The following is a 14,531-nucleotide window of genomic DNA, read 5'->3' on the forward strand; positions in this document are numbered from 1 at the left end:
AGAAAAGAAAGATCAGTTACAATAACAATCTTGATACAAGAATGGGAAAACCCAAGAATAGGGAATTTAACCGATTTGGGCTTCAAGCCCCTAATTTCCAACCTTACAAGAAGAAATCTCCCAAAACAAGAGCACCTTGCTCCAAATGTTACAAATACGGCCTTCCAAAGGCACCCCTCAATATTACAGCATTCTTCAGGGCTGCCATGTTTCACTTCCATACAACAAAGTTGGTACAGCCATAGTCTTATAGAATTTAAGTCGAGTATCTTCACTTACTTTTCCTTTCAGTGTTCGGCGAATTGTCCCACACATATATTGAAATCGATGAAGCTTCTTCTTCACCTCGTCATCATCATTAAAGTATATATCACAACCAAGGTACTTAAAATTTGAGACTTGTTCTACTGGTTGATTGTCAATTACTATCTTCGCTCTCATAGGATACTTCCCTCGCCATGCCTTAACTTTGGTTTTCGTTCTGGATAGCCGAAGAATATAACTCTTACAAATGGTGTTTAACTGATGTATTGATTTCTGGAGTTTATCTTCATCATCCTGCACGATAAACTGATCATCTGCAAAGAGCATAGTATTTATGTATGTATTCAATTTTATTCCGGAGTGCACAGTTCATTTCCAGGTTCTGATTATTTCATCTATATATATGTATATATTGAATAGTGCTGGAGAGAGGCTGCATCCCTGACGTACACTTTGTTAAGTAATATTTTTTCCGTTAGTTTGTATCCTAGATCCAGCACAATTCTCGTCCTTTTGTACAGACTTTGGATAACTTGAATAATATGTTTAAGAATCCATTTTTTACCGTAATATTGCATAACTGTTCTCTACCTACCCTATCAAAGGCCGTTTCATCGTCAACAAAAGTGACACAAGTAATCATGTTAAATTCTCTTCTCTTCTCCAGTATCTATTTGGGACTAAATATATTATCTGTACAGGATCTACCTTTTCTAAATCCACATTGTTCTTCCAGTAAGAGACTGTGTGCAATAATTTAAGTCTATTGTTTATTATTTGAATAAACTTATTCCTCGATAGTTACTGCAAGAACTTCTATTTCCTTTCTTGTAAAGTGATGTTATATTAGCTTTCCTCCATTCTTCTCGTATATTTCTTCTTTCCTAACAAACATTAATTAAGTGTAACAATCTAAATTTAAGAATGATCCCACCATATTTGAACAACTCCATATTTATATTGTCTAACCCTGGTGCTTTTCTATTTTTGAAGGATTTCGGAACAGTATTAAGTTCTTCTATATCTATTAAGTCAATTCCTTCAACGTCGTTATTTACATCTTGACCTTCCTGACTCTCTCCATACTCACCGTTATGCCAAAATTATTTGTAATGTTGTATCCATGATTCTTTTTCTATTACAGTTCCGATGGCAGTTTCTCTTTCATCACTGTTCAAGTGCTTCATTAACTTATACGCCATCTCTTGCCTACCATGGGTATCATCTTCTATTGAGTTTATTAACCTATCCCACGATCCTTGCTTGAGTTTTCTCGTTAGTGACTTGACTTTGTTCCTGTTGTTTTTATTATTATTATTCTCTCTTATTTTATGGGGTGAGATGCTGTATCATTTTCAAGTATAATATTTGTTTTTGCTTGACAGCTTCTAACATTTCTTTATTCCATATTTTAAATACAGTTTTTCTCCTAAATTTCTTCTTCCTTCCAATGGCTTCATCTGCTGCCCTCTGAATTGCTCAGATTATGATTTCCCATTCTTTTTTAATATCAGTACTTGTCGGAATTTGAACTGAATACCGCTGCAGCCGATTTTGATATAAGTATTTTATTCCATCATCTTGTAGCAAATATGTCTTATAGATTTCTTGGTTTCTCTGTATATTTCTATTCAGCCTTTTCCTCCATTTGGCAAGAATTCTGATCTTTTCAATGACCAGATAATGATTTGTGTATAAACCGCTGCCTTTATCTACTCTGACATGTGTTACATCTGGGCCTAACTTTTTATTGACCATTATATAGTCAATGTAAATGTATGTATTACTTTCTTCTCGAAGAATGTGTTAGTAATTTTTAATTGGTTATAGGATGATAATTCTATAAATAATTTACCATTTTCATTTAAAGTTCGTTCAACTTTATTTCCTACTATTTATGCAATTGGTTTGTTCCCTACTCGAGCACTGAGATCACCAGCCAGAATAACAAAGTCACTTTTATATATGTTATCTAACACTGATTGAAGAACTTCACAAACTGTTTAGATTCTTCCTTTTTGTTCTCTTCAGGAGTATACACGGCTACCAAGGTTAATTTCCCTCCTCTCTCTCTCCACCTTCCAACTCAGCACTAAAATCCTTTCTTTTGTTTTTCCACTTCCAGCGACTCCTGCTGCAGCTCTTTTATTCTGTGTAACTCCGGTATAAAGCATAGTGTATTTATCAATTTATGTTGTCCCTTGTAATTTATTTTTATCTCAGTAATTACAGCAACATTGATTTCTTTCCTAGGCAGCTTTCTATCCAGTTCTCCTTCTTTGCCTTTTATGTCTTTCACGTTCCAAGTTCCCAACTTTAATGTATCTCTTATTCCAAATCGTTTGTCCTTTGATTTTGCTTTTGTCGTCATCAAAGAATCCGTCCGATTATTCATCTGAGATTTATGAGTGAGGTAAGTGTTTTAAGTGGAAGAGTTACCAGCCTTTCGCACAAGTCCCAACCTGTAGGACCAGGGATTCTTCTGTCGGGGTTACCATACCTCAGGTGAGACACCCAGTTTTTTTTGCTAGTTGTTTTACGTCGCACCGACACAGATAGGTCTTATGGCGACGATGGGATAGGAAAGGCCTAGGAGTTGGAAGGAAGCGGCCGTGGCCTTAATTAAGGTACAGCCCCAGCATTTGCCTGGTGTGAAAATGGGAAACCACGGAAAACCATTTTCAGGGCTGCCGATAGTGGGGTTCGAACCTACTATCTCCCGAATACTGGACACTGACCGCACTTAAGCGACTGTAGCTATCGAGCTCGGTACACCCAGTTTTAAGGTGCCAGGTACTCGCCCTCACCCATCCCCATGCGGGTTAGGATTTGCTGGTTATATTAACAGATGGACTGTCAACTAAAGCATTTCTTGAGTTTTAATGGCAGCACTTACTCGACATCAGTGCAACCCCCAAGGCTCAACAACCAGCCATTGACCCTCCTCCTTCACCCGGGCTTGGGACCGGCACTAGGAAATCCGAGTCATTCCTAGTGGCGGAGTCGTCTTTATTATTATTATTATTATTATTATTATTATTATTACTATTATTATTATTATTATTATTATTATTATTATTATTACTAGTTGCTTTTCGATATACCGACACATATAGGTCTTATAGCAAAGATGGGACAGGGACTTTCTTAAGAAAATAAATTTGTTCACCTCAAACATTGATATAGGAATTAGAAAGATGTTTTTGAAGACTTTCGTCTGGAGCGTGGCATTGTACGGAAGTGAAACATGGACGATAACTAGCTAGGAAGGAAAGAGAATAGAAGCTTTTGAAATGTGGTGTTACAGAAGCATGCTAAAGGTGAGATGGATAGATCGAATCACGAATGAAGAGATTCTGAATCGAATTGGTGAGAGGAGATCGATTTGGCTAAATTTGACCAGAAGAAAAGATAGGGCACATATTAAGACACCCAGAGCTTGTACAGTTGGTTGTTAAGAGAAGTGTAGTGGTAAGAATGGTAGGAGTGGACCAACGTATGAATATGAGAATCAGATCAGAGCAGATATAGGATGTAGTAGTTATATAGAAAAGAAAAGGCTAGCACAGGATAGGGTGGCATGGGGAGCTGTATCAAAACAGTCTATGGACTGCTGACTCAAACAACAACGGGACAGGAAAGGGCTAGGAGTGGGAAGGAAGCGGCTGCGGCCTTATTAAGGTACATACCCAACATTTGCCTGGTGTGAAAATGGGAAACCACGGAAAACCATCTCTGAGGGTGACCGCAGCTATCGAGCTCGGTGACTTTATTAACTATCTATCTATACAAAACACTAATGTGTACGTTTCACAGCACTCAAGCTCTTGAACGAGAGGAGTTAAAAGTTGCGGTTTTTGCCAACATATTCCAAATCTTCTCAACAGTACAGAAAACAAAAAATTGTTGCATTTCTTGAAAAGTCGACGGAAATATATTTAGTTACAAGTTCAGATCATTAGCTTACTCCAATAACTGCAGGCGAAGGTTTACCCTAACCAGCAATAGATTCTACACTTAGCAGGTTCTAAGAGACTAACATTAACACTTCCGGTTATCTGACTCAGTGATGTGGACATGTTACTGCCCTCGAGAAGTCTGTGTGTGAATATCGGTACTTCAATGTTTTTAGACCAAGTGGACCGAATATAATGTGTCTATTGTTTTAAATTTTTTTTGTGTGACTGAGCGGCAAGCCAAGAGTCCATAAATTTCCAGAAGAAGAATAAGAATACTAACTGTCAAGCCAGAGAGTATACACTTCGTCTGAAGATAAAAGAATACTATTCTCTGCTAGATACTCTTGAATTCTCTGACCTTCCCCAGCTTCTGGCCTTTTTTTTTTTTTCAATTTCATTTGTCAGATTACGTTCTTCTCCAGATCCACATCTCAATTACTTCTACTCTTTTCTTTTCTTGCATTCCTAATGCCCAGCTTTCGCAACCGTACAGAAACACGCTCCATACAAAAGGTTTTTGCAAAGGCCAGCAGGCTCTCTTTATCACTGCAAAAAATTAAAAACAAAATATTCAGTCCTTTTTCAATCTTGTCACACTCTAATGTGGTCGTCGTAATATGGTAACGATCGTTCGCAGGAGTCGAAAATATTTTAACAATTTTGGAAAAAAAAATTCACTTAATTTCTTAGTTCTTTGGGGGCCAGGCACCTCTCAAATATCTTTCAGCAGGGACTGAGTGGGCGGGGGATGAGATTTGGGCCCTGAAGAGTTGGCGCTGCTCCTGACTATTTAAAGGGAAGAAGGATATTATCTCATTCTTCCATGAATTTCTTTGGTGTTTCTCAACAGCAGTAACAACAATGTGGTTATGAGACATTAAAAAGCAACATAATGTGTCACAATAAATCGTTAATCCTAAATTATGACTCCCACTTACAGCAAGATGGCGAAACTGCAACAATCACTTACCATTGTTTCAGTATCACGTGCTAACCATCAGCCGACGTCACACATTAAGAAAAATACGTGTTATATCCAATTAAATAGTTAGTTATTATACTCATCACTATTGCTAAACAGATTAGCATAAAATGAATTATTGTATACCTCATAGAGGTGGAGTAACTTGATTTTAATGACTTTCTATGCAGCTATAAGTACAGGCGTGTTTCTATCCCTTCATCATAATATTCAGTGGAGAATCTGGATTATCATGGAAGAGTTTAGGAAGATTTTTCTGTACTTAGTAGTGCTAGTTGTGTCCGTATTTGGAGCACAACACAAATTACGTAAGTGTTTGGTTCGTTTATTTGTACACAAGGAATGCTCTTATAGGGAATTTTCTGTTTTAGCTTGTTTTAGCCTGATCTCTATATACAAAAAAAAAAAAGACATATCTTGACTGGCTGACTGACTGACTGACTGACACATCGCCGAGCCAAAACTACCGGACATTTATCTTACAACGTAGGTGCCCACTAAGGAAGTATTTTTGAATACTCCGTCTCTAAGAGGGTGAAAAGGGCAATGCATTTTAAAATGAGTATATCTATATCTCAAAAACTAAACACTTTGAAGACGTAAAAATTGGTATTTGGAATAGCCTTTCAAAATAAAGAAACGCATTTTTGTTTCTGTTTCGGAAAATCAACTTACGGGGAGGGGGGTGTAAAATAAGTGAAAAAGGACTTGAGTCTTTTTTATGAGGATACTTACATCTCAAAAAATGAAGATGTTACAGACGTAAAAATCGGTACACAGAATCTCCTTTAAAAATAAAGAAACACGATTTTTTGTTTTCGGAAAATTCTCTTAAGGGAAAGTGAAAAGAAGTGAAAAGAGGGTGAGTTTTAAAATGAGTATATCTCAAAAACTTGCCTTTGCTGGCAGGACCTAGTGTTTACAGTGTACTATATCTTCTGGTGTGGGCTAGAACAATTTTGTTACTTTCACTGATCTGTATCTGCCTTAACCTTGGCTTTGACAATATAAAAGTGACTGAGGTATGAGCGATGCTAGTAATGCCATTCCTTATGCAACCAATCCCTGCTATGAATGGTGTGAAAATGTTGCTCATAGGGTCGGTTGTTGCATGCATGGGCTTGGCAGACTGATATGTAATAGCAACTTCTGGCTCAGTGAGGAAAGCAACGGGAAACAACCTCACTCCTCATTTCCCTAGTACGCCTCTTCAGTGATGCCTAGACCATCTATGACAACTGATGGCGGAGCTGTCGAGGATCCAACCAGCCTTAGGGCTGAAGACTGAACATACACATACTTAACGTGTTCCAGACGTAAAAATTGGTATTTGGAATCGCTGCTAAAAATTAAAAAAACATGCATTTCTTTTGCTTTCGGAAAGTTCACTTACGGGGGGGATGTTGAAAACAAGTGAAGAAGGAGATGAATTCTTTTTATGAGAATAGTTATATCTTAAAAACCTGAAAATATTAGAGACGTGGAAATATGTGTTTGGAACCGACTTTAAAAATAAACACGTATTTCTTTTCGACTTGAGAAAGGACTGTTTCTCACACCTTGAATCAATTATCGCGATGAAACTTCTCAAATGGGCTAATTAACTTGTGATACATTGCCGTATTGTTTTAATGTCATAATATTTTATTTTTTCCATGTTCCAAATGAACTTACGAGAAAACGATGATCACGATTACGAAATTCACGAGAGCGGGTGTCAGCTAGTTTAGGATAAATTTTCTGAGACAGAGAGCATAGCCTAAATTTAAAAAAAATCAAAACTTCGTTTGAATTAAACAATTCTTTTTCTTGTACCCTGTCCGCTCTCAATGTTGTTGACTAGGGTCCGTCTTCTTATCTAATTGCATATTGCATTTATTTACTTGTAGACAAACGAAAATCTCAGCGAATTGTGGTTCTGATATGGTTATACCTGTGCTTCTTCTTTTTCTTGTTCTTTCGTTTCTCCCTCTTCGGGGAACGCTGAATCGATCATTTCTCTGCGTGTTGTTCTTTTCTTAGTGCCCATTATTTCTTCATTCTTTCTGATCTTCATTTCCTCTTGTCTTCCGCGATAATAGGTGATATAGATTTGTCTTAGAACCTTATATTTTCGTCTTTATTTATTATTTTAGCTGTTCGATCGAATAGTGAATTTTCTATAATTCTACGGGGTCTTTTCACTTTCTTTAAACCAGTTGGGGTTTCTTTAGCGGTTACGAGAGAAGTCAAAGATTTGTTTGATTAATCTATTAGAGCTCATTCTGAGAAGATGACCGTTAACATTTATCCTTCTTTTTTGCATGTATCTGAGAGTTTTTCAATTTTCTTGTAGAGTGTTTCATTCTTGACGTATATTATCTTATTATCCTGAAATTTTGGTCCTACGATCTTTCTGAAAATTGTCCTTTATTTTATCTCAAGTTTCTCCATCTGGCCTTTAAAATTCATGTTTAGATTTTCTGCTGCACATAGTGATTCTGGTTTAATCACTGTCTTATAATGTTTAATCTTGAACTCCATTGGAATGGATTTCTTGTTTTGTGTATCTTTTGTTAGTTGGAAGGCCAGTTCAAGTCTGTTTAGCCTGGATTCCATTGCTTTGCATTTCACAGAATTCCAACTAATCCATTCTCCGATATATTTGACATTTTTACTGTTTCAATCTTTTGATCTTGGACTTTGATGTGTTTGTTGTTTGTCGTGATTTCGTTCTTTTCCGAAGGAGATTGAAGACCTGTTTCTTTGCTTCTTCCATTGCTCCAGCAAACAAGGCCATGTCATCTGCCAAACCAATACAATTGGGACTGAAATTTTGGCGAAATATATGTAAAATATTGATTTTCGGCTTTTTCCATATTAATACACCCCTAACCCCCGCGGATCAGATAGCAGTGTTTTCATCCAAATTCCTCCATTTTTAAAGCTCTAGCGTAGCTTTTAAATGCCTGGCGTGCAGTCCTTTAAACGCCCACTATCGTTTGACTCACGATCAGCACACATTAGTGGTGTATTCAAGCAGATTTCACGATTTCATTTCATAAGAATAATTCAAAAAGGCCTCCTACATCTGTCGGTCTGCATTTTGCTGCTTTCTAGTGGAGGAAGTAGGCACTTTTACTACGTAAACTATATAAGAACTACAAAAGTTTCAAAAATCTGAATGAAAATTACAGGTGGTGGTGTGGCTTGCATAATACATATATTGAGTAAATTTTTATGCCTATTTTCAAAGACAGTGATTACTTATTAAAGAAATATTTATTAGTTTCAACATTATTTATGACTATTTCCGTACATACCATGTGCAAATCCTGTTTGTTTACAAACAAGTTGTTTTCCAGTTTGATTGTGTTGAAGTATGCGAGTATTTTCTACTATTGTTTGGTGTTGTTCTGTGGTGAAATGCATACAATAAGTTCTCGGTGGTGTAAGCCAAAATCCAAAAGTAGGAGAAAACAAGAAATTTCTTTGAGATTCTCAGCTGGCAATACAGGTTATGAGCATTGTCCATTATTTTAAAAAATTGCTTTTTTCTCTGTTTCACTTTTTTAGGCATTCAAAATGTTACACGCATCATAAATCTTATGATATTGCTTTCAAAATTTGCATGTATTATCTTCATTGCATTGAATATAAACCTGCGGATCGATTTTTGGATTGCACTTTTGGTCTGGCTGCAAAACAATTTCAAACTTAAAAAATTTAAGATTTTTTGTAGATTAAAAACTTGGATATGAAAAAATTTATTTCTTCATACTCATTAATGCAATTCAAAGAAGAATCCGTAGGTTTCTTCCAATTGTATTAATGCAATAGAATATTACCTAAAAGTTACACTATCTTGATTGGTTTAATGCGGCAGACCTTTATAAATATTGAATAATTTGCACATGAAAATGTATAAAATAATTAATATCTCAAGAACTAATCAACTTGCAATGCTCACATTTACCACAGTGGTTTATGTTATGACTATTCATAAGAATACAAAATTTCAAAGCTGTACCTCAGTTTATATAGAATTTGGAAATTTCAGTCCCAGTGTCCCTTTGCTTCTTCTTTTTGCAACCCAGTCTAATTCCACTCTTTACATTTTTGTTCCATTCTATAACTACTTTGTCAAACTCACAGTTGAACAACAACGGTGTGAGCCCATCCCCGCCCGTGTCGTACTTCCGTTCTTATTTCGAAGGTCTCTGGTAGTTCACCTATGAATTTAACTTTCGAAAACATATTTGTCATAGTCGCTTTTTAAGATATTACTTGTTTTCTTATCCAAACACATTTCCTCGAGGACTGATACGAGAGATTCTTTATAAATCACATATATTTACATATTTTTAGTAATATTATATATCGTGTGAAGAATGCAATATATCTATACATATTTAGGTAATTATTCAAATTTTTTTTAAACTGTGTCAAATACGTCAGCCTCGTGTCGATAGATTTACTGGAAAGTAAAAGAACACCTGCGGGACAAAATTCCGACATCTTGGCGTCTCCGAAAACCGTAAAAGTAGTTAGTGGGACGTAAAGCCAATAATCGAAAGCGACTTTCAACCTATTAGGTCGTGTTACGTACATTTATTACGTGATGAAGAGATGTTAAGTACAGAACAAAAATGGCCAACCAGACACCAGTGGGATCCGAACCCACAACCTCCCGATTTCGCGTCGGTTGCTCTACCAATTGAGCTATGGTGGCCTAGGCCATCTTTGTTCTGTTGGAAAGGATCTAAGCTACAGGTCTGGTACTACTACCATCACACTGTAGAGTGCGTTCAAGTTGCCCGTTGAGGGCCAAGTCAATGAATATTGAATTTTTACGACCATATATTCAATACTCATAAAGCCAATAACATTATTAGTATTATCGGTTATTTTGTATATTTTCTTTTCCACCCTTTCTCATCCCGTGTCGATGCAGCTTAACTGGGACGTAAACGACATCTGGAGTGCCACTGTTTATCTCAGCGACCAAAAAACCTATGGATTCTACACTATTTTTGATTATTTTTATATGTCTCGCTCTCCCCACTTCCACCCCTAGAGATGGCTTACCTCCACAGTGTTTCTTCCAGACAGTCATATGTGTAGCAGAATCTCTCCTTGGCCAAGCCTGCATTTACGCACTTGCCTACTTCGAACACCATGCCTGTATTCTATTGTAGAATCCTTGAGCTGACGTTGTCATGGATACGGCTGGTCATTTCTTCATCCGATTGCTACAGTGGGACAGTGTGATGCCAATTTCTCTATAACGGTTGGTTTTTGGTCCTTAAAACATGGTTTCCTGGACCGTAAGGCCTTACTAAGTTTAAACCTTACAGAGGTTTAAAATGAGCTTTGTCTCATCCTTGTACGAAAAATTCTATATTTAGCCTGTATTAGCCTATGTTAATGAGCCAAAGGGCCGAAATCTAGGGAATGAAGAGGGATGTAAACATTTCTTCTAGATGGGGTTACTCGCAGGATCCTAACCCTTTCAGACCGAGTACGCACAATTGTGCGGGTTCGTATTTTAGTTATCCCTGACCGTATTTGATGTTTTTTCGGCGCTACACCGGACTGCAGTGATTGTGCAGGACACGTGGCGTGTATTTCAATTGATTTTAGTATGCGCTTGACCGCCAGGGCGAAGGAAGAAGAGTTTAAAAAGCACAGTTGATCGGCGAGATGGCAGGAAGCAGTAGTGCCGAAAGTAAGTATTTATTTACTGCGTTTATATTAATCTAGAAGCTTTACTGAATACCGGAATATATTCAATGAAGTGTGTACATTGGTTAGTGAACGTAAATTTTGAAGCTAGACCATCGTACGTGATACAACGAGGTTTTGAATTTTGATACGCACAATTGTGTGGGTCCTGTTTTTCGGATGTTAGTTTTTATTTTGTAAAATAAACTATTAATATGTGTATTGAGGAGCATTTTAGTCAGTTCTTGACGTACAAACAAAAATTCACACCTCCAGTTTTCTTTCAGGTCTGAAAGGGCTAAAAGGTAAGTATACAAAATTTGGTTCATATTGGTGGAACGGTATGGATTTGCATAAAGAACGGACAGACAGACAGACAGACAGACAGACAGACAGACAGACAGACAGACAGACAGACAGACAGACAGACAGACATTCTGCTTTGTATAATGACAGCGCATTGTGTAATATACTCCGGAATTTACAGTGTATAACATCATATTTCAATTTTTTTTTGCTATGGGCTTTACGTCGCACCGACACAGATAGGTCTTATGGCGACGATGGGATAGGAAAGGCCTAGGAGTTGGAAGGAAGCGGCCGTGGCCTTAATTAAGGTACAGCCCCAGCATTTGCCAGGTGTGAAAATGGGAAACCACGGAAAACCATTTTCAGGGCTGCCGATAGTGGGATTCGAACCTACTATCTCCCGAATGCAAGCTCACAGCCGCGCGCCTTTACGCGCACGGCCAACTCGCCCGGAATTCCAAAATTTGAAGCATTTTGATTATTCCTTTAATTCAATACTGTCTAAATTGGAAAGCGGTAAACTACATACATTATCGGCAGCAAGAACGATGTTTTTGTCATAGGAGGTATTAAAAACAATATTTTGTCTCATATCATAACCATAAGTCATAATAAAAGGAATATACCAACATTTCTGTAAATTTAGTGCATTAATACTATTGCATATTTCATTACTATTACATATTTAATTACATATTACACTGATAGAAATCCGGGCCATATTGATGACATAATAAATCCCGAAAAATACCTTATAGTGAGCAAGTAAATGATGAAACATTATGAAGGAAAATGTATATCATAATCTTCATCAATTTCTAGCTCCATTTTCCCGGGTGTGATATACATGCGCTCGCCACTTCTTACTGTCCGAATGTAGTTTCTGTTCCTCTATCTCCTCCCTCTTGCTGACCTCCCATTTCACTGTGCCTGTACATCCATTGAGAAAGTTGGAAGAAAAATGACAATACTCAAAGCTCCTGATGCTAGGAAACTATCTCACAGAAGATATTGTCAGGTCATGTATTTAATTCATAAACAAATAAATAACAAAATTGATGATAGTAAAATCAGAGAAATAATTGACATACATGTTCCAAAATAGTTCCCAGTAGATTCCGGAATAAATTCTCTGTAGCGAAAACTAAAACTAACAGAGATTCACACAAGAACTCCCTTTTATACAGAATATGACTCAGTATAAACTAGTGCACCATCTTGATATAGACATCTTTAGCATGTAGGAAATCCAGTTTGCTACACCCTGTGATAGAGTGCTACAGTCTTTGTACGATAAATGAAGTACTGTATTGATGTAACTAAATGTACCAATATTCATATTTTTCCTCTTCCTCTATCACTTTCCTTTGTAATTAACTTCTCTTATTACCTCAAACCATTAATTTGCTGTATTACTTGCTGGTAATATTAAAAAAAGTAGTGAACAGTGCAATTAGGAAAACCTCTAAGGTTCAAATCAATATTTAATAAATAAATAAATAAATAAATAAATAAATAAATAAATAAATAAATAAATAAATAAATAAATAAATAAATAGGTAAATAAGTCATTTGTATAATTTTTCCCCTTTTTTGTGTTTCTGTTCCAGTATAAAACCGTGCAAATAAACATATGTCACGCCCAATTTACACTTGAAAACGCGCAAGCAAACCATTCTACTAACAAGAATTTTAGCAAAAATCAAGAAGTATTAAAAATGACTTAACTGGTGTTTAGAAAAAAGCTCAACAATGAATATAACAAATTGCTAAAAGTGACAAAATAATAAGGAAAATTAAAAAAAACTAACAGTTAATAATGGCAGAATGACTTAAGAACATGTGGCATCGCATTTTAAAATCACTTGTCTTTTCCATGTGTTGACTAAGTTTATTTTATAAAATTTTAAACGATTTTAAAAATGAATACCTACACTAAATTATTAAAAATATATACAGAAGCATGTTTGTGCAAATTTTGAAGCTAATCAGGTTAAAACTGGCTGGTCTGAATTATTTTGAATTCTATATATAAATGGTTACTTTGAGGAAGAAACAGACCTGAAGTGAGCATGCCTAGATAAAGGGGCGTGCAGACATGTTTCAGTCATTACCAAAGGACTTTTATATGGGGTCCCACATGGAAAAATAAAAGAGACGGTATCACCGTAACCTCGAAAGCTTGGAGTGTCTTCTAATGCCAAATTTTAATTTTCGGTGGGATTTTTTGGCAGATTTAGTCCAAATATATCAGTTTGATCGCCTCCCTTTCACCAGCTTAAAATCAGCGATACAAAAATGTGTGATGAAAAAAGCAGCTGGAAATCTATGGTAGAGACGGCGGTGGTTGTCAATTGGTGCGTGTTGAAACCTTATAAACGCAGTGCTGTAGTGTTTTGGTGAAGCTATTAGTGTCCAGTTCAATTCCTAGAGTGAATTTTAATTCGAGGAAGTGTTATTCACAAGAATAAAAGTGTGGTATAGTAAATATTAGTTGAATATTAACATCACACAGTTCAGTTTTGAAAGGGAAGCCATCTTATTTTGTGACGCGAACAGGGTGCGCTCCTTATATTGGGTTAGGCTTCAAAGACGCAGCCCTCTTGAGTTTGTAAAGATCAAGCAGACAATGGGAGACAATCAAAGAGAAAACAAATGTGCAAAATGCGATACAGCATTCTCAAATGAAGATAGTGTTATTGGCTGCGACGGAGTATGTAATCTCTGGTTTCACAGAAAATGCACGTCAGTCAATGTAACGGAATTCAAGGCCCTATCATCAAATAATGGATCCCTCATGTGGATGTGCGGGTCGTGTAGGCATCGTCTAAAAAACTACGGGCTCAATTCTGCTATACAAGAGAACGATGAAGCCAGGCAAGCCACACTCGAAAACAAACAAACATGTGACGACATCAAAAAGAAACTAGAAGTAGTGAGTGAAGAGTTGATGAAAAAAATGACACTTATCTTGGAAACACAACTTCAACAAGCTGAAATATTAGCTTCAGGACTAGGAAAAGTCTCGAATAAACCAGTACAGGACCCAGAGGGATTAAAGCAAAGAAAATCTATTACCAACAAGGAGGAAGAATGGACAAAACATAAGAATACCAACAACAACAGGGAAATTGCTAGGAGTATGATTGAGTTCGGAAACCCTACAACAACAGCCCAACACAGGTTATCCTCTCCTAGAAGAGATACAAGACAATATGAATCACCAAGAAGACTCCCCCAACAAGGCACAGGAGGCAAAGAAAAAGGAAAACTAAGAGCAGCACCCAGGACAGCATGGGTGTACGTGGGAAGAC

The 14,531-nt window shown here is 36.7% G+C and overlaps 1 protein-coding gene across 1 annotated transcript in view; it reads left to right on the top strand.

The window, feature by feature from the left end:
• Positions 1–5,424: 5,424 nt before the first annotated feature.
• The window catches only part of LOC137503012 (circadian clock-controlled protein daywake-like), a 73,679-nt gene continuing 64,572 nt past the window's right edge, over positions 5,425–14,531 (top strand). Inside the window, exon 1 of the mRNA XM_068230361.1 lies at positions 5,425–5,513. Within this exon, the coding sequence (XP_068086462.1) occupies positions 5,438–5,513 (76 nt within the window). The 5' untranslated portion in view covers positions 5,425–5,437. The remainder of the gene's footprint in view (positions 5,514–14,531) is intronic.

Source organism: Anabrus simplex, chromosome 14 (genome assembly GCF_040414725.1).
Source record: "Anabrus simplex isolate iqAnaSimp1 chromosome 14, ASM4041472v1, whole genome shotgun sequence".
Classification (NCBI taxonomy): domain Eukaryota; kingdom Metazoa; phylum Arthropoda; class Insecta; order Orthoptera; family Tettigoniidae; genus Anabrus; species Anabrus simplex.